Source organism: Azolla caroliniana, unplaced genomic scaffold (assembly GCF_043228905.1).
Source record: "Azolla caroliniana isolate FFs.n. ecotype wild unplaced genomic scaffold, voAzoCaro1.0.p SCAF_3, whole genome shotgun sequence".
Taxonomy (NCBI): Eukaryota; Viridiplantae; Streptophyta; class Polypodiopsida; order Salviniales; family Salviniaceae; genus Azolla; species Azolla caroliniana.
Window position 1 is genome coordinate 18,750,111 of NW_028230438.1, and position 26,012 is coordinate 18,776,122.

A 26,012-nucleotide genomic window follows, 5' to 3' on the forward strand; every position below is an offset into this window, starting at 1 on the left:
TAGTTAGCCTTGCTAAATTGACTTAATAATTGAATGTTGATGCACAAATGAAATACTTTATTTGAGCAATGTGAGAAAAAGAAATCATCTTGAATAGTTTGGGCCAACTCGATCGAATAGTTAGCATGCTAAATTGACTTCTGCCAATCGATCCTCAATCTACAGATCACTAGGGTGACCCCAGATGATGGAAAAACCAAGTTATCATAAATCATTTGGAAGAATTTATCCAGTAAAATTAAGGTGACCAAATCACTCTTCCTTTACATCTACTTCATCCCGCCTCTAAATATGGCCAAAAAGGACTTTCTTGACCAATAGGACATCTATCAAGACATATAGTATTTGCAATCAAAGCCTTCATTTGATCTTGTCGACCTTTGCTAAAAGAAACGACAATATGCATTGATGGGCGAGTTGCCCGACGTGAGGAAAGGGCATTCCGGTAATTTAAAAAGAAAATCAACAGGAGAGGGATACTCTAATGTAACAAGGGAAACAAATTTCTGAAAAAATCCCTGAGGTTTTGTTTATTTATTTCACAAGATGCCCCTGAAGACATAAAAAGGCTTTAAGAAAATCATCACAACTTGCTCTTTGCTCTGCTTCTCCTCCTTCTAGAAAATAGCTATGGCTGATGAACCAAGGTATGCGTATCCTTCACAACCACCCTATGGATATCCTCCCCCCACTAATCAAGGTAATATATATTGATATATTACTATTTCTCTCCTATCTTTGTATGTATGTAGGTATATAAAATTCTTTCTAGGTTATGAGCAGCAAATTCCATCAGTGCGTGCATGTGATTGATAGATGGATTAACTGGATGATTCCATCGATTCATTAATTGTTTTCTTTGAAGATTGCATATAATCTGTTCAGAGTTGATCCATCCACCACTTTTTCGATATTTTGTGTAATGTATTATTCGATTGATAGGTCTCTTGCTATTTAATGTACAGTAGTTCCATTTCAGCTCTTCAATGTTCTTGCTTGTGTACTTTATTTCTTTCTTGTTTTGATTCTTGCTTGCTTTTGTGTTTCAATTTTTTGTCTTGCTTTATATTTTTATTTATTTGCATGTTTATGTTTCCGATTGTCTTCTTTGCTTGTCACGATCAGATCTTGCTTTTTTCTGTTTTAATTCCTATTTATTATATATGCACGTGCTGGATTTCATGCCTTTTTTTCTTTATTTGCGTGTCTTGAAAAGAAAATGTTGCTTCCTATCTCATATGCTATTTATATTAGAATTTTGCTTTTTTGTTCCTAGAATTCTGACTGTTTCTTCCCTATACATGTGTGTTCCTTACATGTAATCCCTGTAAATTCAGGGAATACATGCAAAGACTTGTTCTGTTGGATGTTTCTGTAATATACCTGCTGTATAAATGTAGTATTGGTAGCACCTGCTGAAGCATTATGTGGGAAGTGCCGGCTATGCCCATCATACCGGTTATTATGTCATGTAAATTTGTACCGCCGGTCATTTATGTACCTGTTTTAATGCATATTTATGTGCCTGTAACTGTCATCTACTTGTAATAGCACTGGTAAAACACCTGTTGGGTTCTTCTACCGGAAATATATGAACTATCCTTAAGGCTTGTAATTTCCATGAATTTATCACCAGTTGTGCACCAATGATGCGTGGCGTGTTTTCGCTTGTACAGGTTATGCCTACCATGTTTCTTATCATAACTGTATTACCTGTATTACTTGAATTCTTGTGTTTTCGTTTGTACAGGTTATGCCTACCATGTTTCTTATCATAGCTGTACTTTACCTGTATTATTTGAATTCTTGTATCACTTACATTTGTATCGATTGAAGATCTAACATTTTCTTTTTCGCTCCATCATCATCGATAAGGCTATTACTACCAGCAACAGCCGCCGCCTGTCGTACCACCACCTCAATATGCTCAACCTCCTCCTCCTCCTAAATCTGGTTTTGTAGGTTGCCTTCAAGGCTGGTAAGCCTTTCTAAAATATACTAATTGTTTTATATGATCTGTTATGAGAAAGTGTATGTTTAAAATGTGGCTGTTGTAGTAGTTCTACAAAAATTTCATACATTTTTGCTGAAATATGCCTGGAACCACATAAAAAAGATAAACCTGCCATTGTAGTCTGTAGTATACATATGTTTTTTGCAATACTGTTTTTCCTTTTCCAAGAGGGAAGTTTAATACAAAATTGCCATTGTCTTCATTGTTTCTTATTTCTATTTTTAAGCATTCATGTGCTCATGATTTAATCAAGAAAGTCTCTAATTTATCAGCATTGTGAGTATGGAATGCACATATAAATAATCCAAGTAATTCATTATTATGGTTTGATTGGATTGAGGTCTCTTAAGAGTTTGTAAGAATCATAAATAGGAAGAGTGGTATTTCTGGTGAAATCTTGAAAAGCAAAATTGTTGCATTTTTGCCTTTTTTCATAAATAGAGTGAGTGAGATTTTGCAATCAAAATGCTGGTTCTTGCCATTGTCAGGATTGTTTATATAATTTCTGTTGCTTGTGCAGTCTGGCTGCCCTCTGTTGCTGCTGTCTCTTGGATGAATGTTGCTGTGATCCCTCCATCTTTCTGGATTGATTGGTATCCTTCATGCAGATCAAACCACCTCCCTAATGTCATGTATTATGTTGCATCCATCTCTCTCTCTCTCTCTTGGAAGGGCCTCCATGAGCTCTAATTGTCTACAGGATTTGACGATGGTTTTCCATTAAAAAAAGCATCTTTAGGAATATTTGTTCAGCCCTTCAGCACGCAAGAAGGGCCAACATTTTGTAGACATTGGAGACTAAGGTTAGATCTTATATTACTGTGTGTACCGATCATGTGTTTGTCAATATATATTTCTTGATCTCGTTTTTAAGGCCGATATTGCGAGGATTCATTGGTTTGACAATAGCCTAAATGTTTGTGTTTGAAGTACTTCATGCACTTGACCATGCATTGATGAAGATGAAATTTGACCAAGTCAAAGTCGGAACATAACTTGTCCTAAAGAAGGTTAAAGACCAGCCATACGCGGATTTAACAAACACTCTATGACGTTGATGCCGTTAATGTAGTGCATGCATCACCTTAGTACATATCATTTTGATTGTTTAACTTAATGCACATTGTCGTTAACTTAATGCATGATGCCGTTAACTTAATTCAGGTGTCTTTGCATTGCTTCATAGTAATGGTTTGTAATTGTGTTGTAGCACTCCCTATAATGGAAAGGGTACCAACTAGCCAATCCTAGTTTACAAGCAACCTCTCCTATGGTGTTTATGATTTTCCATGGGCTACAATCTCTCAAAGATAGTTTGATAGGGGAGGTAAGAAGGTTACTAACTTGTATGCATTGTCTTGTGTCAAATCAACTTGGACATCTCTCTTGTTTGCATAGTATGTCACCCTTTTTGCTGGATCAAATATTTGTCCTAGCCATGGCCAACATCGCTCATACCCTTCAAATATTGTGAAGCACTTGGGTTGCAACAACTTTCTTTGAATATGGACCAAATTTTGTCAAACAAGGAAAACTTAGCATCAATATTCTATTGTTTGCAAACTCGGGAAATGAAACATAAACAACCTAACCTACATTCATTCCTATAAGCGTAGTTTGTGGCTTATTGACTACATGTTCAATACACTCACCTCTGTTATTGAATTGATATACATGTATTGCACAATCAATGAATGGCTTCTTGCATGCAAGGCACACCTTCTCAAGAATAACAGCATCAAAGCATAACAACTTTGTGATGTCAAAATTGAGCTTTGCTTGGTTATGTTGGATATCTAGGTCTATCAATGCAATTGGTGTATACTCAACACAACTGGTTCATCTTGTGTTATGTTGGATATCTAGGTCTATCAATGTAACTAGTGTATGCTCAAAACAACTAGTTTACGCCTCACTAAGTTATGGTTGGACATTGTGTCACAAGATGAATCATACAACCTCACCTCATCACAACCATTTATACTTCAGTAGATGACAATACATCAATGCATCTTAGAGTTTAAGCAACTTGATCAACATGTCTCCTTCCAACAAATGTTTCAAGTAATGACAAACATTTTATTGCAAGTAAACCACACTAATAAAACATTATTGACTTTTCCTTCTACTAGTTTATCAAATTCACAAGCACGTCACGATCTAAAGGTTACACCAAAATATTCTAAAGGTTACACTTCACGATCTAAAGGTTCTACAGAGTCAAAGGTAGGTCAGAGTTGAATACTCAGTAGAGTCGAAGGCTGTCTAGAGTGTAGGTAACTTAGAGTTTTCTCAAGCTAAAAAATATGATCCACGACACTATCTTGCTCACACATCCAGAGTTTATTACTAAGCCATTCAAACTCTAAACAGACAAGTGAATGTCTCGAACACTAAACAATGAACAATCAATTGCTTTCATCAGTTACGCACTTACGAAGGCCGAAAGAGAATTACTCTACCATAGAGAAAGAACTTTTCGCAATAGTATGAGCATTCAACAAATTCCATCCATACCTACAGGGCACCTCCATGATTGTCGAGGCAAATCGCCAACCTCTAGTCTCGTTACTCCGCAAATGACATCCATCGGGTCAATTATTGCACTTGACTTTGGACTTGCAAGAATACAAATTTCAATTAGCATATTGTATAGGAGCAACAAACCTCATTGTTGATGGCCTTTCCTGTTCCGAAATCCAAGCAACCCGATTCAACGAAACCATCTTGCTCCCCATTCCCCTTGACCGAATGGCCGCATTTAACAACAAAGATCTAATAATGAATGAAATCACCAACCAACTCTACTCCCCTCGGATCGTTCCCTTAAAATAAAAAAAACGATTAAACATAAAAAGCTAGGTCATCAATTTTGTTAGTGTTAGTGATAGCTTTGAGCCCCATCCCATCTCTACATCCCTCATGCACCTCAACGAACTTATCTAGAGTTCTACCACACAACCATCAGATGTGTGGCACACCTTGGATTCTTCTAGAAACTCCTAGAAAACATTGTGACTTCGATATTATTGGCCACACATACAGAAAACAGTATATGATCATCTCCAACAATGCACAACATGCCTGCATCAGAGACCATAAATTCCAACCATTTGGCGAGAGCTTTACCCATATTTCAGTTTCTTAAACCCTTTCGAACTCGTCGATTAGGAGAAAACCCCTTGCCTATTTCCAGCTCTTTCACGCATCGATGGGTCGGTGACGGTCCATTCACAATCACAAAATAGGTTCCTAACTAACTCTAGTTAAGATAGATAACCTTAGTCATTGTCTTGTAGAATCAACCATAGTTGAGTTAAGGCAGTTACAAGGATGTCGATGCTTGAGCGAATCTTTTGACGCATCGATGGGTCGGTGTCGGTCCATTCACAATCACAAAACAGGTTCCTAACTAACTCTAGTTAAGATAACCTTAGTCATTGTCTTGTAGAACCAACTATAGTTGAGTTAAGGCAGTTACAAGGATGTCGATGCTTGAGCGAATCTTTTGACGCATCGATGGGTCGGTGTCGGTCCATTCACAATCACAAAACAGGTTCCTAACTAACTCTGGTTAAGATAGCCTTTGTCATGGGCTTGTCGAACCAACCATAGTTGAGTTAAGGCAGTTACAATGAAACCTAGAACTACTTGTAGCTAACCAAGAACCACCCATAACTAACAAAGAACTACCATACATAATTGTCCAACTAACACTCTATATAAGTATAAACATTGAAATGGAATCCGACAAGTTTTGGAGTGAACATTGTGGATATTTCACAATGTGTGTCTGTATATATATTTGTATGTATTTAAGGATAGAAGAGATGTCTTAAATGAAAAGAAGATGATGATGATGAAGAAGGAACAAAAAGGAGGCGTGGTGTGCCCTAAGGCATGTCCTCCCAAATTCAGGACATGCTTTCATATAATAGCCCCATGCACAAGGGCTAGTATGCAAGCCTAGCCCCCTATAAACACAACATTAGTGTATTGTGTCAACAACTATGCCCAAGGACCTCTTAGAATGGTCAAGCATCACTTATAATTGTGACAATATGCTTCATGAGATCTTTGATTAAATAGGCACCTTCAATTTTCCTAGCTTGAAATATAACACACAAGCAAGGATTCATCTTAATTGTAGACTTGATTATTCTAGGGCAAAACTAAAAAGAAACTCTTTGGACTAACTAGGAAATAGAAAATCATTCCATATGTAAATCATGTTGTCTATTCCATTTAAGCCTTTATGAATTGGGTTGTGTAATAAATATGTATAGTGACATCTAGGAACTTCTTTTGATCAAGTTAAGCAATTGACAAAGGCAATCAAAAGTAATGAATGTAAATAAAAATTCACTATTCTGTTTGAGCCTTAATGGATGTGGTTGAATACACATGTATGTATGCATGGTGACATCTAGCCAGATTTGAATTAAACATGGAACCATTACATTTCCTCCTTTTTAACATCAATAAATCAATGTAAAAAGTCCTCCGCACATTTACCGTACACCGGCCATTCCTTCACAAACTTCATGTTGGATGGGACATGATTGATTCAAAATATGAACACACTCACATACAATCAACCAGTACCTCCCTTGTTAGCTTAGCATCGATAACAACTCGTGTATAAAAAAATCCACTGTTACATCTTTACAGCTGTTTCCCAAGGATTCAATCATTTTTACTGGTTATCTCCACTAATTTGCATTATGCATCGCCTCCCATATTTATTACATGAATATCCCATCCCGCATATTATAGATATGTTTACTGGGAACTTCATACTTCAAAACAGAATTGACCCATGCATTTCAAAAAGTAATGCATTTCCTACAGAGTAGAAAAGAAAAACCGAACATAATATAACAAAACAAACTGTCAAAACAATTACCATCTCATATCATATGTGTTGGTACTGATCCATAGAAAAGTACTCTAGCATGTGTAGATGCAACACATATAACCATTTTCTCAATAATCCTTAACCTGAACATCTCATAATAATAATAATCTCATAATATCACATCACACACGCCCAACAACATTAACTCATCTGATGGTTTTGTTATTTGCATATCTTCAACATAATTTAACCTTTTTCTTTATTAGAAATCTGTTCATTAAAAATTACCTGACATCAAATATATCATCACAGAGAACAATTGACCCATCTTATCCGAATTCTTAATACATATCAATCAGAAAAGCTACATTTTGTTTTCATTTTTTATCATATAAAGAAACATAACATAAAAAACCATACAGTTACTTAACATGGGGAGCCCATTTCCTTGATATGCACAGTCCTGAGGTAAACATTTGCCTTATAAATAGGTGAATGTTCGAACCATCATTTCATCACAAAGAAGTGTGTATTCTCAACTGCCCAGATTTGATCCTTTGCCATCCAAAGCGACATTATGGTGGGGTGGTTTCACATGGACATGTACTTGCTTTCTTTGCACAAAGACTTGTATAGTGATAATATAAAATGACATAATTAGACTCAATGTTGCGACCATTGAATCGATTTAATGTCGATACCTTCTTGCACCATTTCCCACAACGGGCTCATTTGCCTTAGTTTTTCAACTTGATGGATCGTAAGGTTCACGGCCTTATCAATCTCCTCAGCTGTCGTGAACCGTCCGATCCCAAACCTTATTGAAGTATGTGCCATATCTTCCTCCACACCCAAAGCTCTCAAAACATATGATGGTTCAAGGCTCGCACTAGTACATGCACTACCACTAGAAACTGCAACTTCTTTCAATCCCATAAGCAAACTCTCTCCTTCAACATACGAAAAAGATAAGTTCAGATTGCCTGCATATCTATGCTCCATTGATCCATTGATGACAACACCGTCGATCTTTGACATAATCCCTTGAAGTAAACGTTGTTGCAAACCTTGGACGTGGATTTCATCATAGGGCATTTCATGAAGGGCGAGTTCACATGCAGCCCCGAACCCGACTACAAGAGGGGTTGGTACAGTGCCACTACGAATACCTCTCTCTTGTCCACCACCACTCATTTGAGCCTCTACACGAACCCTAGGTCTCCTCCTCATATATAGTGCCCCCACACCTTTAGGACCATATAGCTTGTGTGCACTAAGTGACATCACATCAATGTTAAGCTTATTCACATCGATCGGAATTTTACCCAAGGCTTGTGCAGCATCAGTGTGGAAGAATATATTATTTTCTCGGCAAATTGATCCAATCTCGGCCATCGGCTGCACAACCCCAATCTCATTGTTGACAGTCATGATTGAAACAAGGGCAGTATCTTTTCGAATTGCTGCCCTTAGGTCGGATAAGTCCACAAGACCATCTTTCTTCACCTTAAGATATGTCACATCAAACCCTTCTTGTTCCAAGTATCGACATGAGTCAAGAACACATTTGTGCTCGGTTTGGGTGGTAATCACATGCTTTTTCTTGTCTTTATAGAAATGCATAATGCCTTTGATTGATATGTTGTTCGATTCTGTGGCTCCCGACGTGAAAATGATCTCTTTAGGGCTTGCTCCTATGAGAGAAGCAACTTGGTCTCGAGCCTTTTCTACCGCACTATCACTCTCCCATCCGTAAAGATGTGTTCTTGAATGTGGATTTCCATACTGATGAAGATAATACGGTAACATAGTGTCCAAAACCCTAGGGTCCACAGGTGTTGTCGCTTGCATATCTAAATATAAAGGTCTTCCGGAGATTCGAACACCTTTCATTTGAATCCCTTCAGGTTTTTGCTCTTTCTCTATCTCTCCGTCAATCGTTCTCTCTTTCTCTATGGCAGAAGAAGAAGAAGAAGAAGAAGAAGAAACAGTGGTAGATATGGAGCGATGAATACCTGTTGCGATTCTGCGACAAGCGTTTGTTGCGAGATTGCAGAGAGAAGAATGTCTGAGGCTCGCCATATCCCTTTCCGTTGACTTGAAGCACACAGAGACGAGATGTAAGTAACCCTAACACTATCTATCTGTCTGTCAGACACAAGACTTAATAGAAACCCTAAACGAATGGCAGTAGCAGCAGCAATAGATACATACATACATAGTCTCAGCCAAAACTCATCGTGTTTATTACATATACTGTATATACATATGGTACCAGATATAGTATGTATGTCGGCTCAAGAGACTAAACCAACCCAGGCCATTTTGGGTGTTCCCGTCGGGTGCCCGGATGCCCGGACATCTGGGTCTCCCGATCGGCTGCTCGGACATTTGGGTGGACACCTCTGCCCCCCCCCCCCCCCCCCCACACACACACACACACCCTCTCGATTGCTCGTAATGGGCACATTCTGAGCCTCTGGCCCCGGACATCTGTGTCCTTGATGATGCCGCAGGTGTTCCCGCACGCACCCTCGGAACTCTTCGCAATCACCATAATCTCAGTTCGAGGCCCCCACTAATGGACGATTTGCGCGGAAGAGTGTATGAGGACCTTGTCGCAGGATGTACAACAAACAACACAGATTTGTCCCAAGGAGAAGAAATAGGTAAGGGATAGACTCAGATTTCGCGCTTCAATGGAAGTTCTTATTATCTCTTTTTCTGTAACTCTTTTTCTCCAAGACTCAAGAAGATTATCGTTACAATGTTACGGTTGAGCTTATATACTCAAGCCCTAACTCCAAGACGTGGTCACACTAAAGATACAGAGTGGAAGGACTCGCTCGGCCTTTTATGCTAACACCCATATCTTCTCTATCCCCCTTAAGATCCCTGGTTCCGACATACACACTCACTCTAGAACTCCTTGAAATGCCCACAATCTTAGTCCGTGGTTGGCCAAACATGTGTGATATCCGTGAGGTGGCGATGGCAGGTTCACGATCTTAGTATGTCGTTTCTCGATTTCACAACTGTTGTTTTAAGTCTTCCCCTACAAAAAGTTCCTTTGGGGTGGTTGTCTCTCGTGACATGATTGGTCCCTTTTTTGTTTATTCCTTTCGAGTTCTCACACGGCATAGACATTCATTCTTTGGGGGGTTCTTTTTTTCGAGCTTTCCCACTCGTAATATATTGCAAAAATTAGTAGGGTGAACTAATCATTATTGCTTACAACTCGTTTTACTATTGATTGAATGTTTGATGGTGCCCTATAGATGCAAAATTCCATGTTTGATGTCCTCGATCAATTTTGGCCAAATAAACATAATTGAAAATTTCTTAAATTAATGAAACTTCAACACTTGTTTGTTTTTTTTTTCCAAAACAAAACTCCTTCCATTAATTATAAAATTTTACAAATGAGATTATTATGTACAAATCCCTCTAGGGACGCGATAGTTCCATCTTATGTGGGAGAGGACGACCATTGTTGGATGAAGGCTATTCGTTGTCTTTCAACTCCATTGGAGCCGCCATTGAGGCCATCATATTAGCTCTTTAGAGTGGCTACAATTTCACTCCATATCTCTTGCAGTAACATTGTTGGATGCATGGTTTGGTTGGAGAAGACCCATCTAGACCGTTGTTTCCATAGAATCCAGAGAGTTATTGGGCTGACCAATTCCAATACAACTTGAGATTTGTCATTAAGAGGAGTTGAGTGGACATTGTTGCAGGCGGAGAAAAAAACCTCTTGTGCTTTTATCACCAAAGTCATCCCCTCCTCCTGATGCTCGTATCTGCCAACTAGGGTTTGCCATGATAGCCAACATATATTACCCCACTTGATTGAGCCTTGCACCTGGCATAATTGCAACAAGTGGCCAACCCCCCACCATATTCAATGGGACGCCGGGCAGTCCCACAGAGCATGTCGTATTGATTCTACTGCATTTGGACACTCTACACAATTAAGAGAGCTAGGGTTCCCACGTTGCCATGCTCCCACCGGTAGTGACTTATGTATTAATAGCCATTGGAACGTGGTAATTCGCCTCGCGTGTGGTTGTTTCCAGATTTTCTGCCAAAACTTGGTGATAATTATGCGAGGAACTTGATATGTGTGCCAAAGCTTTGCAGCAACCGGCTCTCGGGCGGTTTGAGTAGCTAGAATGTGGCGACCCAAACTAGTTGTGAATTGGAAGAAAGGGATGGGTTTGCTTCCTTGCCCCGAGTAAGGATCACGCCATGTCCATTGCAAAGGGTCCCAATTGACCATTTATGACTAGTATACGCGAGTACTCGAATTGCGTTATTCTGTGTGGGCTCAATGTCTTGCAATTCAGAGCCTTCGATCCTATCTAGTGTTCCCCTACCTCTCGGGATCAAAGATCCCTCCTCCTCGTAGCCTATCCATTTCTCCATTGTCGGCCTTTGAGTAGCAACTTCCCTAATCAATAGAGCGTTAATGATTTCCGATCTCATAGTCCATCCGCCCCTGATTCCATGGAGTATGTTGGCTTGATCTTGTAGTGGCAGTGACATAAACCGTCTCCAACCTTCTATACTTTTTCCTGGATCTTCTGCAATGGATCCCCATGACAACCCCTTACTTGATCCAAGTAGTTGATTAGATTCATCCTTGATACATGGGTTCCATAGAATACGTTGACTAAGCCAGGCAGGTTTAGAACTCGGTTGATTGCACTTAAGCCCTCGTCGAATGTCGCACCATGCCTTCCACATGGATGCACTGAATCTAGCCTCCAATTGGCGGGAGAAACTAGGTTTGAGATCCATGTTTAGAATCCATCCCGTTGGGGGGCCCAATTGACCCCTTTTCGTGGCCTAAATTAAGTGAAGCGTAACCGCAGTAGTAGTTTCCAACAGTCATTTCCTGGTTGGAGTCCTCGCACCACAAATTTGGCAAGGCTTTTGATTGTGAAAGGGGATCAATAAGACCCAATCCCCCCTCTCGACTTAGGTGCTGTGAGTATAGGCCACGCCACCTTGGCACGAGTTACCTGATCTTCCTTACCAGACCAAATGTAGTTGCATACTAGTTGTTGAATCTGATGTATACTTTCCTTGGAGATTGTCCAACATGATAGACTGTACCATGTTGTTGCGAGTAGTACCTGGTTTGCCACTATGATGCGACCCGCTTGCGACAATTTTTTCGAACTCCAATGTATCAACTTTTGTCGAATGGAATGGATAACGGGTGCAATCATAGTCTCCGACAGTATGTATTTGGTGCTCGTTTCTTGATTGATCCATTTGAAAGTCGGATGTGGGTGCCACACAGGATGTGTTTCATGAGAAAGCCATATTGCACAGGATTTGTGCCAATTGATCATGGCATTGGATCTCTTGCATAATATGGCTAACCCACTTTCTAGCTTTTGGAGGTTTTCCAAGTCCCTTCTACCTGCAAATTCTATATCCAGGATGCTTTGGTGAGAATGAGGCACTAGAAGACCACGTAGGTTGAGATGCTGCGAGTTGAGAAAGCAAGAGAGGTCTTCGGCGTATAATAGAAATAAGGATGGAGCTAATGGGCATTCCTGTCGTACAAATCGAGATATTCGGAAAAAGGGGCCCCTTTCACCTGCCGTTCCTATAAAGTCCTGCAATGCCTTTGATCCATGTCTCTTGAAAGCCGAGTTTCCCCATCACACTTTCTAGAAAGTTCCAGCATACCCTGTCATATGCTTTCTCAAAATCTAGTAGCACCACTGCTACCTTGTTGTTGGTACGCTTGGCAAGGGCTACTACTTCCTAGTATGGGAAGAGGTTGTCTAGGATGCTCTGATTTCTAATGAAACCTGTCTGGGATGGATGAATGAGTTGATGGAGAAGTGGTGTTAAACGGCGTGCCATGATTTTTGCGAGCAACTTATAGACAGTATTGAGAAGAGTTATGGGCCGCCACTTGCTAATGTCGTTGGAACTCCCACCACTTTTAGGAATGAAATGTATCATCCCCTGTCCAAATTCCTCTAGCATGTTTCCAAAGGTGATGATCTCCTCATATGCCTGGAGGAGGTCTTCTTTAATAGTGTCCGAAAGGCAAGTGAAAAAGTGAGGGGTGAGGCCGTCGATTCTGGGGCAACTATCTGCATCCAAATCAAAGAGGGCCTCCCATATCTTGATGAATGATAGGGGGCGCACGAGACACAATGATCTAAACATAGTTTTGGGAACTCCTCAATGTGTTTCTATGAACACGTTCGCGTTCACAAGTGGAAGGATTGCGCATAAGTGGAAGGATAAGGAATATTCCGTTTGATTTTGGGGTTTTTTTGCCATTTCACAAAACATCTTGATACTAGTATCACATGTTCTCGAAAACTTGATGAAAAAGTTGAAATTTTCACCATTTGGTAAAATTGAAAAATGCCAAATTTGGGTCAAATATGAAAAGTAACTTGTGGATTTTTAAGGAAAAATGACAGCTAATAAGTTTTTAGATCTTAAGGAAATTGAAAGTACAATACTTCAAAACAATGAACATTTTTATTCCATTCGATAAAATGTTGTCTAAATTTGTTACATATAGTTGTACAACAAATACATTTGGGAGTTATTTGCATGACTATCATCATTCTTTTCATAACAATCACTACTATAGATAATATACAATCGTGACTCTTCCTCCTCATTTTCCAATGTACCAATCAAATCATTGTCTTCACCAAATGGTATCTCCAAATTGTGTGCAGTAAATCTTCTTCCCCTTCAATTTGAGATATCTTCTAGACTTGCTAATATCTCTTTTATTATGTATATCGTTGTTGTCCTTAAACATCCAAATTTTGTGTGTGTAAAGTCATACATAATGATATCCACCTCATTAATGTTAATCATAGATGTATTACAAAGGTTTAATGCATCATCACGTCCAAAACTTTACCAATGCCGAATTGGTACCCTAGGTCATGGCCATCTACATGTGTAGCTATTAATATCCCCATCTTGAGTTCTTGCAAGTTTCCTTGTCATCTGAGTTCATCCAAAAAACCATAATTTTCATCACAATTCGATATAATAATCTCAAAGTTTGTTTTACTAGATTTAAAAAAAAAAAATAATAATAATTTGTGCTTGAGTTCATCTAGAAAACCATAATTGTCATCACAATTCAATATAATGTATTGAGTTCATGCTTAAAGTATTTTTTTCTAATTTGTTTCAATTTTTTTTTCGAATTTTTATTTATAATTTTAGAAACTTCAAGAGTTAGACCCATGAAGTATGGTCTAGTGGTCTAGTGGTCAAGAGTTAGACCCATGAAGTATTAGGTCATGGGTTCAAGTCCTACCATATCATGATTTCAATATAGCTAAATTTTTTTAAATGAACAAATCACGCTTTTAAACATGAACTCGATACGCCGTATCGAGTTCATGTAACAAATCACGCTTTTAAACATGAACTCGATACGCCGTATCGAGTTCATGTTGAAAAGCTAACGTTTTTACATGAACTCGATACGCCGTATCGAGTTCATGTTGAAAAGCTAACGTTTTTACATGAACTCGATACGCCGTATCGAGTTCATGTTGAAAAGCTAACGTTTTTACATGAACTCGATACGCCGTATCGAGTTCATGTTGAAAAGCTAACGTTTTTACATGAACTCGATACGGCGTATCGAGTTCATGTTAAAAAGCTAATATAGTATTCTTAGTGTTGATAATATTTCTAAAAATGATTTTATCTTGTGTTACAATATATGGTCTAATGGTTAGGAGTTGGACCCATGAGCGTAAGGTCATGGGTTTGGGTCCTACCTTACCATGACATGAAACAAAACTAATATTTTTGCACGAAAAAATCATGCTTTTAAACATGAACTCATGAACTCGATACGGCGTATCGAGTTCATGTTTAAAAGCGTGATTTTTTCATCTAAAAATGTTAGTTTTCTTCATGTCATGGTAAGGTGAGACTTGAACCCATGACCTAACGTTGCATGGGTCGAGTTCCTAACCATTAAACCATACATTGTAATACAAAGAATATTTTCATTTTCAACTACTTTAGCAAGCCTTAGAACACTATCAAAGGAGCCACAAGGCATTATTTCGAACCAAATCGGTTCAACGCCAGACTTAAGCCTCTTAGCCTTCATTGTATATTCTTCTCACATAATATATCGCTGTCATCATCATTCCCACTTAGTCCCTCTCTCACTCTCACTCTCTCTCTCTCTTCTTTTCTCAAGTGTTCTACACCTTCTATTCTTCTTAGTACTAATATTTCTCTCTTAGTACTAATTTCGTCACTGTCTTAGAAAGTTTTTTTGTGCTTTAATAGGTGATGAAAAAACCAGACTTTTTATCACAAGTCGATACAATGTATCGAGTTCATGTTTTAAATTATTATTTTTTCCATAAAAAATAAAAATAAATCAAAAAATTTGAAAAAAAATAAAAAATTTTGAAACAAATTGAAAATAAAAAATTTAAAAATTTGAAAAAATTACTTTAAACATGAACTCGATACATTATATCGAATTGTGATGAAAAATCTAGTTTTTCTATGAACTCAAGCTTAATTTATAATTTTTATTATTTTTGTTTAATTCGGTAAAAAAACTTTGAACATGAACTCAATATATTGTATAGAATTATGATGAAAACTCTATTTTTTACATCAACTCAATACAACATATCGTGTTCATGTTTAAAACTGTTGTTGTTTTTCAAATAAAAGAGGTTTTTAAAGATGTATGTTGCACAACAAAATACCTTATGGTAAACATGTGCTTCATTTATTAGATTCAGAAAACCATTAATAATTCTGTTGATGGTAACTGAACTTTGCAAATGCCATTACGTCACAAATTTTGAAGGGGAATTCTTATAAGGAAGAACACGATAACATTGTAGATACCCTGATAACTATGTGTTATGTTCAAATTGATATATTAATGTTCACATCTAAAGTTTGACAGTTTATGAATATCGTCTACATTTTAGGAGTTTTGGATTTATCAAAATTGTTTATGAATATTGTCTACATTTCTTGAGTTGTGAATTTATGGATGTTAGTGAGCATTAATTTATAGATGATGACATTAAGGATTGCAATGTTACCTTTTATAGTTAAAACATTTTCAAGTCTAACAATAGATGTAATCTTAATCTCCTCAAGATGGTGAAACCATTAACCTTAACTTGTGCCTTGAGTTGACCATTGTGATTTTCTTTAAGTTAACTACATTTCATATCTACAAACCATCAAAATTTAAACATTTATTGAAAAACTATTCCATTTTAGAAATGATCATTTTGAAACTTGTAAATCTCAAAAAACTAGCAAATTTTTACATGCTATTTAAAACATGTGATACTGGTGTATCAAGTTTTTGAAAATAGTCTAAAATCGCAAGATTATAAAAGGAATCTATAAGTGGAATGCGCAATCCTTCCACTTGTGAACGCAAACGTGTTTATGATTTTTTTTGTTTGGCCATTCAGAGAGATTTATATGTTTTGGTGATCATGCATAATATTCTAAATTTAGTTTTGGGAACTCCTCTTGTAATTTTCTTTGGCCATCCAAACTTATATATCTTTTTCATTTTGCACTATTGCTTTTAGCTATCCCTTTTTCGTTTGAGAGATATTTAACTACTTTCATTCTCAAATTTTCTTTAATTACCCCATTATGGAACACATAATTAATATCTCAATGACGCCAATTCCATGGAATTCCCAATGCACCTTCTAACCCTTACATTGACCTCCCAACCCCTGTAACAATAGAACAACTAACACTAATCCCCTCCTTTTCCCCCATTTCCACATCCCTCGATCACGACGCTCATCACACTCTCCCATTTCCCATGGTGTTTCATAGAAGACACTCTATCACTATTGATCATCTTCATTTACAAACTCATCACTCACAATCCCCTTACAGAAATGCCCTTTCTTTTGTTCAATTGGCCATTTTTTTAACCTCACCTCCGTCATGCATATGGGTACCGCTAGCTCTTTATCCACACCTTATGATTCTCGCATGGCTTTTTGGTGACACTTCAATTTCTCCACCATGACTATACTTCTAGAAGTCTTGCTTCCTTTACTCGCCTTCCATTCCCTTACTCACACTTTTTGTTGGGGATAAAGGCCCCAAGGACTCTCCTGTTTTAGTATATTTTTAACCCTTCCATATGAAAGCTCTCTTCAAGAGCTTTCTAGACACACTTTATTGTTGAGAAGCAAGGTCAACAAAGCTATGTGATGCTTATTCAGAAATAAGCTATAGTAGCTATTAGCTAGTTAGCTACTAGTGGATATAAAGGTGAAACAATTATTTAGCTATGCACGACTATTTAGCTACTAACAGCTATTCAGCTACAGACAACTATTTAGCTACAGATAGCTAATTAGTTACTGGCAACTAATTAGCTGCATATACAAGTCAGTTATGTACTTAGGTAAAAAGTAAGTAGTAAGTTGTAGTAAGTAGAAAGTAGAAGAGTGAGAGTAGTGCAGAGAGTAAGAACAGAAAACAGACGAGAGCAAGTTGAGCTCTGCGTGTAATGATGTAGAAGCTTTTTGGACTCCTTCCCCTTCCCTTTTCTGTCTTGAGCACTAAACGATCCAGCTCACCACGATCCGATGTGCACACAGAAGAGCCATAGCGCCTTCGTAACATTTACTATATCTTTCGCCCCAATTTGAGGGGTTATAGGCATTTATATTATTTTTATAACATTTGTTCCGTCAAAGTCGAACTCATCCTTGTTCATCCGGCAAGGTCAAAATGGGCCGCTTAGTATTTTGTATATGTGGATGACTTGGTCATCAGTAGCGCTGACCTAGAGGAAATCGTATGCATCAAGTCTTAGTTGGCAACATCTTTCAAGATCATGATGGACTTGGGACCTTCACTACTTTCTCGGGATGGAAGTGATGGGCGTGGAAGGCATATTGATCAACCAAAGGCATTACATGCTAACTATGTTCTTCAAGTTCGACACGACCGATTGTAAGTCCATCTCAACTCCTCTTGATAAGAATGTCAAGCTTTGCCACGGATCAAGGCCAGCTTGCGACATGACACGGTTCTGACAAATTGTCGGAAGCTTGATTTACTTGACCATCACCCATCCGGACCTCAGTTACCTGGTGGGATTGATCAGTCAATTTATGTCACAACCAACATCTGAACATCTTCACTATGTGCATTGGATATTGCGCTATGTAAGTAGCACGAAGTATCGTGGTGTTGGGGACAAGGCCAATGTGGAAGTGCAAGCAACATTCGTGATGAAGAAGAACCTGTGTATGTATCAGCAAGATAGACACAGAGGGAGAGAGAGAGAGAGAGAGGCACAAAGGAAACGTTATATTCCAAATAGCAATTGTTACAAATGACAACCAACCTTCACTAAAGGTTATAAAGTCACTTTATATAGTGACTATCCTAGGGCAACTGCCCTTTATGCTATTTATAGAAATAGCCCGAACTTGGGCTGTCCAAAGGGACAGTGTGAATACGGCCATTATACACTCGTATTCGACACTCCCCCGTAATGGGCGTATACATGGGTTATCTAAAGAATTACAGGTATATATACAAGGTTTATTGGATAGATCGGTTTTATTAGAGTCGGCAAGATCCGAAGATAGAAGATTGAATAGGTCGGGTCGGAAGAGCTAAAGCCGATCCTCAGAGAACCGATGTCGGCGGTCCGAAACCATCCTGTGTTGTGTGTTCGACTTTAACCGGACCAATTTTTCATTACGCCCATCTGGTGCCGAAGGGACCGGAAACGATCCGCCGAAAGACACTTGGTCATTCCATCTGCGATATTATCGGTTGTGGATATCTTCTCAAGACCGATTTTCCCTGAAATGACGCAGGCCTGAACGAAGTGATATCGAACGTCGATATGCTTTGAGGCGTGGTGGTGAACCGGATTTTTTGACAAAGCAACAACACCCTGATTATCGCTGTAGACAACTGGAGCCGAGTTGGAGTCGACCTGTCGAAACATGTGCGCTAGCCGACCTAGCCATAAAGCTTCTTTTGCCGTGTCGGACGCAGCTACATATTCCGGTTCGGTCGTTGAGGTGGCTGTGCACTCCTGAAGTTTTGACTTCCACGAGATTTCTCCATTGCCGAATTTGAAACAATATCCGGTTGTTGATTTCCGACCGTCCACGCAGCCGGCGAAGTCCGAGTCGGTGTAACCGACTACGCTTGAGGTTGAGTTCGGGCCGAAAAGAATGCTGTGGTCTTTTGTGCCAGCTAGATATCTGAACACATGCTTGACTGTGTTCCAGTGCGATCGACCGGGGTTGTGCATGAATCTGCTGACGACTCCTACGGCGTGAGAAATATCAGGCCGTGTCGCGACCATCGCGTACATGAGGGAGCCGACTGCCGGCGCATACGGTACCGACTTCATATCTTCCCCCTCCGGACCGGACGTCGGACAGTCTCGTTGAGATAGCCAAAGGTTGATGGGGAGCGGGGTCGAAGCAGACTTGGCCGATTGCATATTGAAGCGTTCTAAGACACGTCTGATGTAGTCGGTTTGAGACAAGAAAAGTTGTTGTGTATTGCGATACCGACTAATCTTCATACCAAGTATGTGTCTTGCCGGACCGAGGTCCTTCATGGAAAACTTCAACCGCAGTTGCCGAATGAGTTTGGTGAGCTCTCCGGCATGCCGACTGGAGAGTAGCATGTTGTCCACGTAGATGATGAGGAAGACGGGAGACCCATCTTGAGCTGTTTTGGTGAAGAGACAGTGGTCCTCATCACTCTTTGAGAAGCCGACCGATTGGATGAAGTCGTCGAACTTCTTGTACCACTGTCGGGGTGCCTGTTTCTAGCCGTAGAGAATCTTCCTGAGTCGACAGACTAGATGTTCCTGGCCGGATGCCACAAAGCCTTTCGGCTGCTCCATATAGATTTCCTCCTGTAGGTCACCGTGGAGGAATGCCGTTTTTACATCTAGCTGAATCAGCTCTAAGTTGTCGGCGGCCACGACGCCGAGCATGAAACGAAGGGTCGTCATTTTTACCACTGGTGAAAAGATTTGGTCGAAGTCGACGCCATATTCTTGTCGAAATCCCTTTGCAACTAATCTGGCCTTGTACTTTGGGTTGTTCGAGTCAGACGTCTCTTTTAGTCAATAGACCCACTTACATGGAAGAGCACGTCAATTCTCCGGTAATTCGACTAAGTCCCAAGTCTTGTTTGCCCGAATGGAGTGCATTTCTGACTCCATCGCCAGATGGCATGTGGCGGAATCGGCAGATGCCGATGCTTCTTCGTAAGACGTCGGTTCGCCGGCGTCGGTGAAGAAAATTCCGGGAGAGTACCTCTCCGGAGGTTGCGACAGTCTCTCGGATCTGCGAGGTATGACTGAACTGGTCGCACCGGGTGTCGATGTCGAATGATTGGGGGCCGAGCCATTTGGTTGTGCCGAATCAGTGGATTCGGTGCGAGAGTTGTCGGTTACCCGTGAAACCGATCTCGTGTTGTAGGCTGGGCCATCATGAAGGGTTGGCACTTAGGAAAATATTACCCTTCGGACTTCAATAGGCTTTTAAGCCGTTTTATGCATAGCCGACTCGTTGAACACGACGTTCGAACTGCGGACGATTTGTCTGTGCTCGGGGTCCCAGAGTCGGTACCCGATCTCGCCGTCAGCTCCATATCCAAGAAAAACACATTTTCTTGACCTTGGTTCGAGTTTCTGGCGGTCGTGTTTCGGTATGAGAGCATACGCCTCGCAACTGAAGATCCTCAGTTTGTCATAAATCGGCTTACTACCGGTCTATATTTCTTGAGGTATTTTAAGTCCTAGAGGTCTACTTGGCGACATATTTATTATGTGTACTGCCGTAAGTAGAGCCTTTGCCAAGAAGCCATCCGACAATCCGGTGTCGTGAAGATTTTCGTCCATAGGCGGAAACTGGGGTGGAAAGTGCAAGTCGGCGGTGTGCAACATGTGCACACGTATACTAGGAAATGGTGTATAGAAATAAGAGGAGAAATTTTATCCTACATTGTAAGGTCCCTCCCTCCTTGGGCTATAAAAGGAAGGGAGGGGTCACTTATGAAGGGGTTGCCCATTTTGCGTATGAGAGGTATACCACTTAGTCTAGAGTTCTTACCGTTTTAGGGTTAGGGTTTCGTTTAGGGTTTTCCTTATTCATCTTCGGTTAGGGTTTTCTCATAGTCGTTTGGTGCGGCCCATGCGGCCACCATTGTTGTAATCATTTGTTTGTTTTAATATATCTTGTTGAGTATATTACCTCCGCCGATCTCTCCTTCTATGTCGTGATCTTATTCTTTCTTCTTCTCCTCTTGAGCTAAGCTTCCAAACATATTCTTATTCTTTCTCCTCTACTCCTTAGTCCAAGACCCCCGTGGTCCTGCCCCTTCTACATGCACGCGCGTAACTACGCGACATCTTTGGTGAACCCGACGTGAAGGGCGGCAAGGGAGCATGGAGATGGAAGAAGACTTCGACTTTGCGGAGATGATGGTGAAGATTGTGATGGAGGCCCGACGGAAGAAGGCGAGGCAAGATGCGGCTCAACAAGCTGTCGAGAGGGTGGTCGATCGAGTTGGCTGATTCAACGGGGATGAAGTCCCGAGGTTCTTGGAAGCGTACAAAGCCGAGATGATGAGGAGGGGCATGAACGAAGTGATGCAACTAGAATACTTTCGTCGAGTGGCGGCCGTATCAATGCGCAAAGAGGTCAAGGAGCTTCAAGAAGCTCACGAGTCATGGAAGTCCTTTGAGGGAGCTCTATTGGACGCATACGGATACGTGAAACCGGAGTGGGTATGCCGGCAACCCGATGGGGAGCGGTCGGCAACAACGTGGCCCACGAGCGGCGGAGAAGAGAGGGTGGTGAGCGGCTACGCACTACCGACGGAAGAGAGCTCGACGCGCGATCAACCGGAGGAGTACGACCTAGAGGCGTTGGTATGGGAGGCGTGCGAGAGTGTGAAGGTGAAGTTCGCAGCTAAAGAAGGGCTTATTATGGAGTCAGGCCGGAGGCGATCAGAGGATGTGGAGGAAGACGCCTCCCTAAGCGTAGAAGAAGGGGCCTATATGGAGGCTGCGAGAGCATACAACGGAGACATGGGAGAGGGTGCGGAGCAAGCGACCCTCTTGCCTTGCGGTGAAGGGATGGCCATGGAGGCCGGTAACTACGGATTCGGGACATGGCGGCCCGAAACATCGAGTGGGGAGGAGACAAGCGGCGGTTCCGCGACCTTACACACACCGGCCCTAGAGGCTTCGGCGGTCGGCCCGAGTGCCGGCGTGAGACATAGAGCGACGGGCGGTGGCGGCGGCAAGGCGGGCAACCGAGACGACGAAATGGAAGAGACGGCGACAAGTGTAATCGAGGCTTGCACGATCGGAGGCGGGGTAGCCGCGGATAACGACGACCAAACGGAGGCGGCTACAGACACAACGAGCGGCGGTGCTAGGTCCCTACCCACACCGGTCCTAGAGGCTCCGGCGGTTGGCCCAAGTGCCGGCGTGAGACCTAGAGCGATGAGCGGTGGCAGTGGCAAGGTGGGCAACCAAGATGACGACGAGGAGAACGAGGAAGAGATAGCCACGGACCACGGCGTCTGAACGAAGGTGGCTATGAACATGACATCAGCGAGTAACGGTACCGGGACTTTTCCCACACCTATTCTAGAGACTTCGGCGGCCGGCCCCGAGAGCCCACGTGAGACCGGAGAGACGGAAGATGGTGGCGGCAAAGCGGGTGACCGAAACGACGACGACGAAGGTCATAGCGGACGGAGGAGAGACCCCTCGACACCGAGACCGGAGACTACGGCGATTGTGCTCGAATGCCAACATAAGACCGGAGAGAAGGGCGGTGGCCGTGAGGAGGCGTGGCCCGGAGCGAACACGTACGAAGATGAGGATGCGAGGCCCGAAACGGGCATATACAAGAGGAACGACGAAGAGGTCGGGAGTGGCTAAGAGGAGAGAGTCGGGAACCGACCCGACCGGAAGATAAACCGGTCGATAATCTGACACGACCGGAAGACGACGCGGAAGAAGATTGGAGCGGGGTCCGGTCAACCGGGCCCAAACCGAAGAAGAGCCGGCAAGGCCGGATTTGTTCGGACAAACATGTACTGGCCAGTTACGATTACAGAAGGCAGCCGACCAAACTGGAACTCGATCGGCCGAGACCAATCCGGGCGAAGGCTAAGTCGGCATGATTGGAGGTCGAGGCGAACGAGCCACAACACCCGGTGGGAGCCGGTGAGCGCGAGAAGGAGGCCAAGCAAGCATGATGACTACGGTTCCGTGGAAGACCGGAAATGAGTGGGACCCTCCCCACCTATTCTAGAGACTTTGGCGGTTGCAGATCAACATAAGACTAGAGAGACGACGGGTGGCGGCGAGGAGTCGGAGACCGGAACGGACGAGGCTACCGGAACGGGTACCCGGTGACGGACGAGCACGGCCAGGAGGACCAAATGGAGACGGAAGAGTGTACGACAACGAAGGGCGAAGAGACCGACGCGGAGGTCGGGTCTACGGTGGATGAGGCGCGTAATACGAAGTATGCACTACAACGTAAAACAGAGCATGCATGCACTACGGCCGACGAAGGGCCAAGAAGCAAGCATGCAGCCGGAAGAGCGGCAATGAGTCGCCGGCAACGGCTGACCGGTCGAGCCTTTGAAAGGCAAGCACGCTGCAAGAGACGGAGCGGTGAGTTGCCGGGATCGGCGGATGGACGACGAGAGCGGAGGATGGTGCGCGGAGAGCAAAGAGTTATGCACCGGGGAGAGAAAAAGCAACGTCATGGAGGACATGCGGGGCTAAGCGGGCCAAGAGGATGCGAGTCAGGATGAAGCGGTAACGAGAGCCGCGAAGAACCCCGACACAAAGGTCGGGATGACGATACGCTCTACTCCGAGAGAGCACAGAGAGCAAGGGAGAATCGAGGTGCTCGTAATGGGGTCACCTAAGGACCAAAGAATAAGCATGCATTCGGAGGAGCCGCAACGAGTGACCGACGATGACGGTCAGAGGAAGCCTTCGAGAGGCAAGCGCGGGACGACGGACGGTGTGACGAGACGCCAAGATCGACGGAACGAGACGAGAGTGATCAGCATGAACAAAGGATTGTGTCTGGGAAAACGGAGGGGATGCGTGGAGAACGGAGGGTATAAGGTCATGGGTTCGAGTCTTGCCATATCATGACACTATCCCCTCTTTAAAACGACGAGTGTAACGAGTTGTTTTGGATTGAGGACCCGGTTTGTCTGGATATTGATGATGGAAGTCTTCCAGAAGAGCACGAGCATTGGTGACATTCTCTATCGGTTCCCAAGTACACTCGCTGGGACTATATCCTAGCCAATCGACTAGATAGTAGAGCTTGTTGCGAACAAGCTTGGAATCAAGGATGGCGGCAACCTCGTACTCAGGTCCATCTTCAAGCTCGATCGTGGGTGGAGGCTGTGTAATACGTCCTGGGATGGTGCTCTCTTGGTAGGGTTCGAGGAGAGAACTATGAAACACCGGATGTATCCGAAGTTGTGGAGGTAGATCAAGACGAAAAGCGACATCATTAATCTTTCCTATAATACGGAAAGGACCTAATCGCCGATAATCCAACTTCTCGCATGGGCGAGTAGTCTTGATGTGTCGTCGGAGTAGCCATACCCGATCTCCAATGTTAAAACTAGATGGGAGTCGATGACGATCTGCATAAACCTTGTGTGTTTGTTGAGCTTGTTGGAGATGAGTAGATAAATCCGCTTGTATCTTGCGTAACCTCTCCAAACGATCCTTTGCGCAAGGATTTGTGGACACCTCTGGGGTTTCAAGTACACACCACCGGGGGTGACATCCCGTATAAGCATAAAATGACGTAACTTTAGTGGATGTGTGGATAGAGTTGTTATAGGCAAATTCGGCGAAGTGGAGAATATCTGCCCAGTCATCCCGATGATACCTGAGAAAGCACCGCAGATACTGCTCCAGCGTTTGTTTGATTGGTTCGTTCGGCTTGGCCGTCGGTTTGTGGGTGGTAGCCGGAGGAGAGGTTACAAGTGACCTTGAGCATGTTAAAAAGGTGCTTCCAGAATTTTGACACGAACTAGGGTTCACAGTCGTTGATGATACTATCGGGAAGTCCATGATGCCGACATACTTCACACATGACAATTTCGGCAGTGTCTTCATTGGAGATCTCCTTAGTACATAGCAAGAAATGAGCCATCTTCGTATATCGATCGACCACCGTTAGAATCGCATTGAACCCCTTAGAGACTGGAAGATCTGTGATGAAGTAAGTCTAGAGCAATGGATTGCCTCGGCTTGCTTGGAATTGGTAATGGTTCTAATAAACCATATGGATGATGCCTTGGCATTTTCGCTCTGCAGCATGTATCACAAGTCCGAACAAAATCCTCGACAAATTGTCGCATACAGGGCCACCAGAATGATCGTTGTACTAAATGTAATGTTTTAGTACTACCAAAATGCCTAGCTGTATATGTGTCATGACAGTTTTGTACTACTTGAAGGCGGCAAGAACCATTAGGAACATACAAAAGTTCTTTAAAGAATAGTAATCCATCATGGTATTTGAATTGCTGATAGTCCGTACCTGGTGGTTGCGACTGTGAACACGACACTCGAGAGGGATCAATTTGTGCTAGTATAGCTTGGGCGAACGCATCTGTCTTCAAGTCTTCGCGTATGGTATCAATAACACGGGAATCCATGGGCACGTCAAAGATCTGTGTTGCTTATAGTCGTGCCGGTCCCAAGATGACTTGTTTTTGGTTATCGAAAGCTGGCTCGCCGGGACGGGGTGCTAGATACGAACACCGTGATAATGCATCTGCCTTCCCTTGGTGCTTCCCCGGACGATATGTAATTTTGAAGTCGAAACGCGTGAGGAAGTGGGTCTACCGAGCTTGACGTCGATTCAACACACGAGCATCCTAAAAGTAGGCAAGGTTGTTGTGGTCACTAAATATGGTGACCGGATGAGAGGATCCCTCCAGAAAATGCCTCCATTGCATAAAAGAATCCACTCCTTATCATGAATTTCGTAGTTGATTTCGGCGGCGTCAAACTTGCGTGAGTGA

General features: G+C 42.3%; 1 protein-coding gene and 1 long non-coding RNA gene across 2 annotated transcripts; one reads left to right on the forward strand and one right to left on the reverse strand.

Moving 5' to 3' along the window:
- Positions 1-601: 601 nt before the first annotated feature.
- On the forward strand, positions 602-2,881 carry LOC147866394 (uncharacterized). The gene is made up of 3 exons (XR_015529574.1): positions 602-700; positions 1,876-1,978; positions 2,535-2,881. It is a non-coding gene; the product is annotated as an uncharacterized LOC147866394 (long non-coding RNA).
- Positions 2,882-7,105: 4,224 nt separating this feature from the next.
- NFS1 (nitrogen fixation S (NIFS)-like 1) lies at positions 7,106-9,014 on the reverse strand. Its single transcript, XM_087316837.1, has one exon. The coding sequence runs from the start codon at positions 8,952-8,954 to the stop codon at positions 7,536-7,538; it is 1,419 nt and encodes a 472-aa protein (XP_087172963.1). The 5' UTR covers positions 8,955-9,014; the 3' UTR covers positions 7,106-7,535.
- Positions 9,015-26,012: the final 16,998 nt, after the last annotated feature.

Coding starts and splice junctions, on each gene's coding strand:
- NFS1 (XM_087316837.1), bottom strand. CDS start 8,954: ATGGCGAGCCTCAGACATTCTTCTCTCTGCAATCTCGCAACAAACGCT.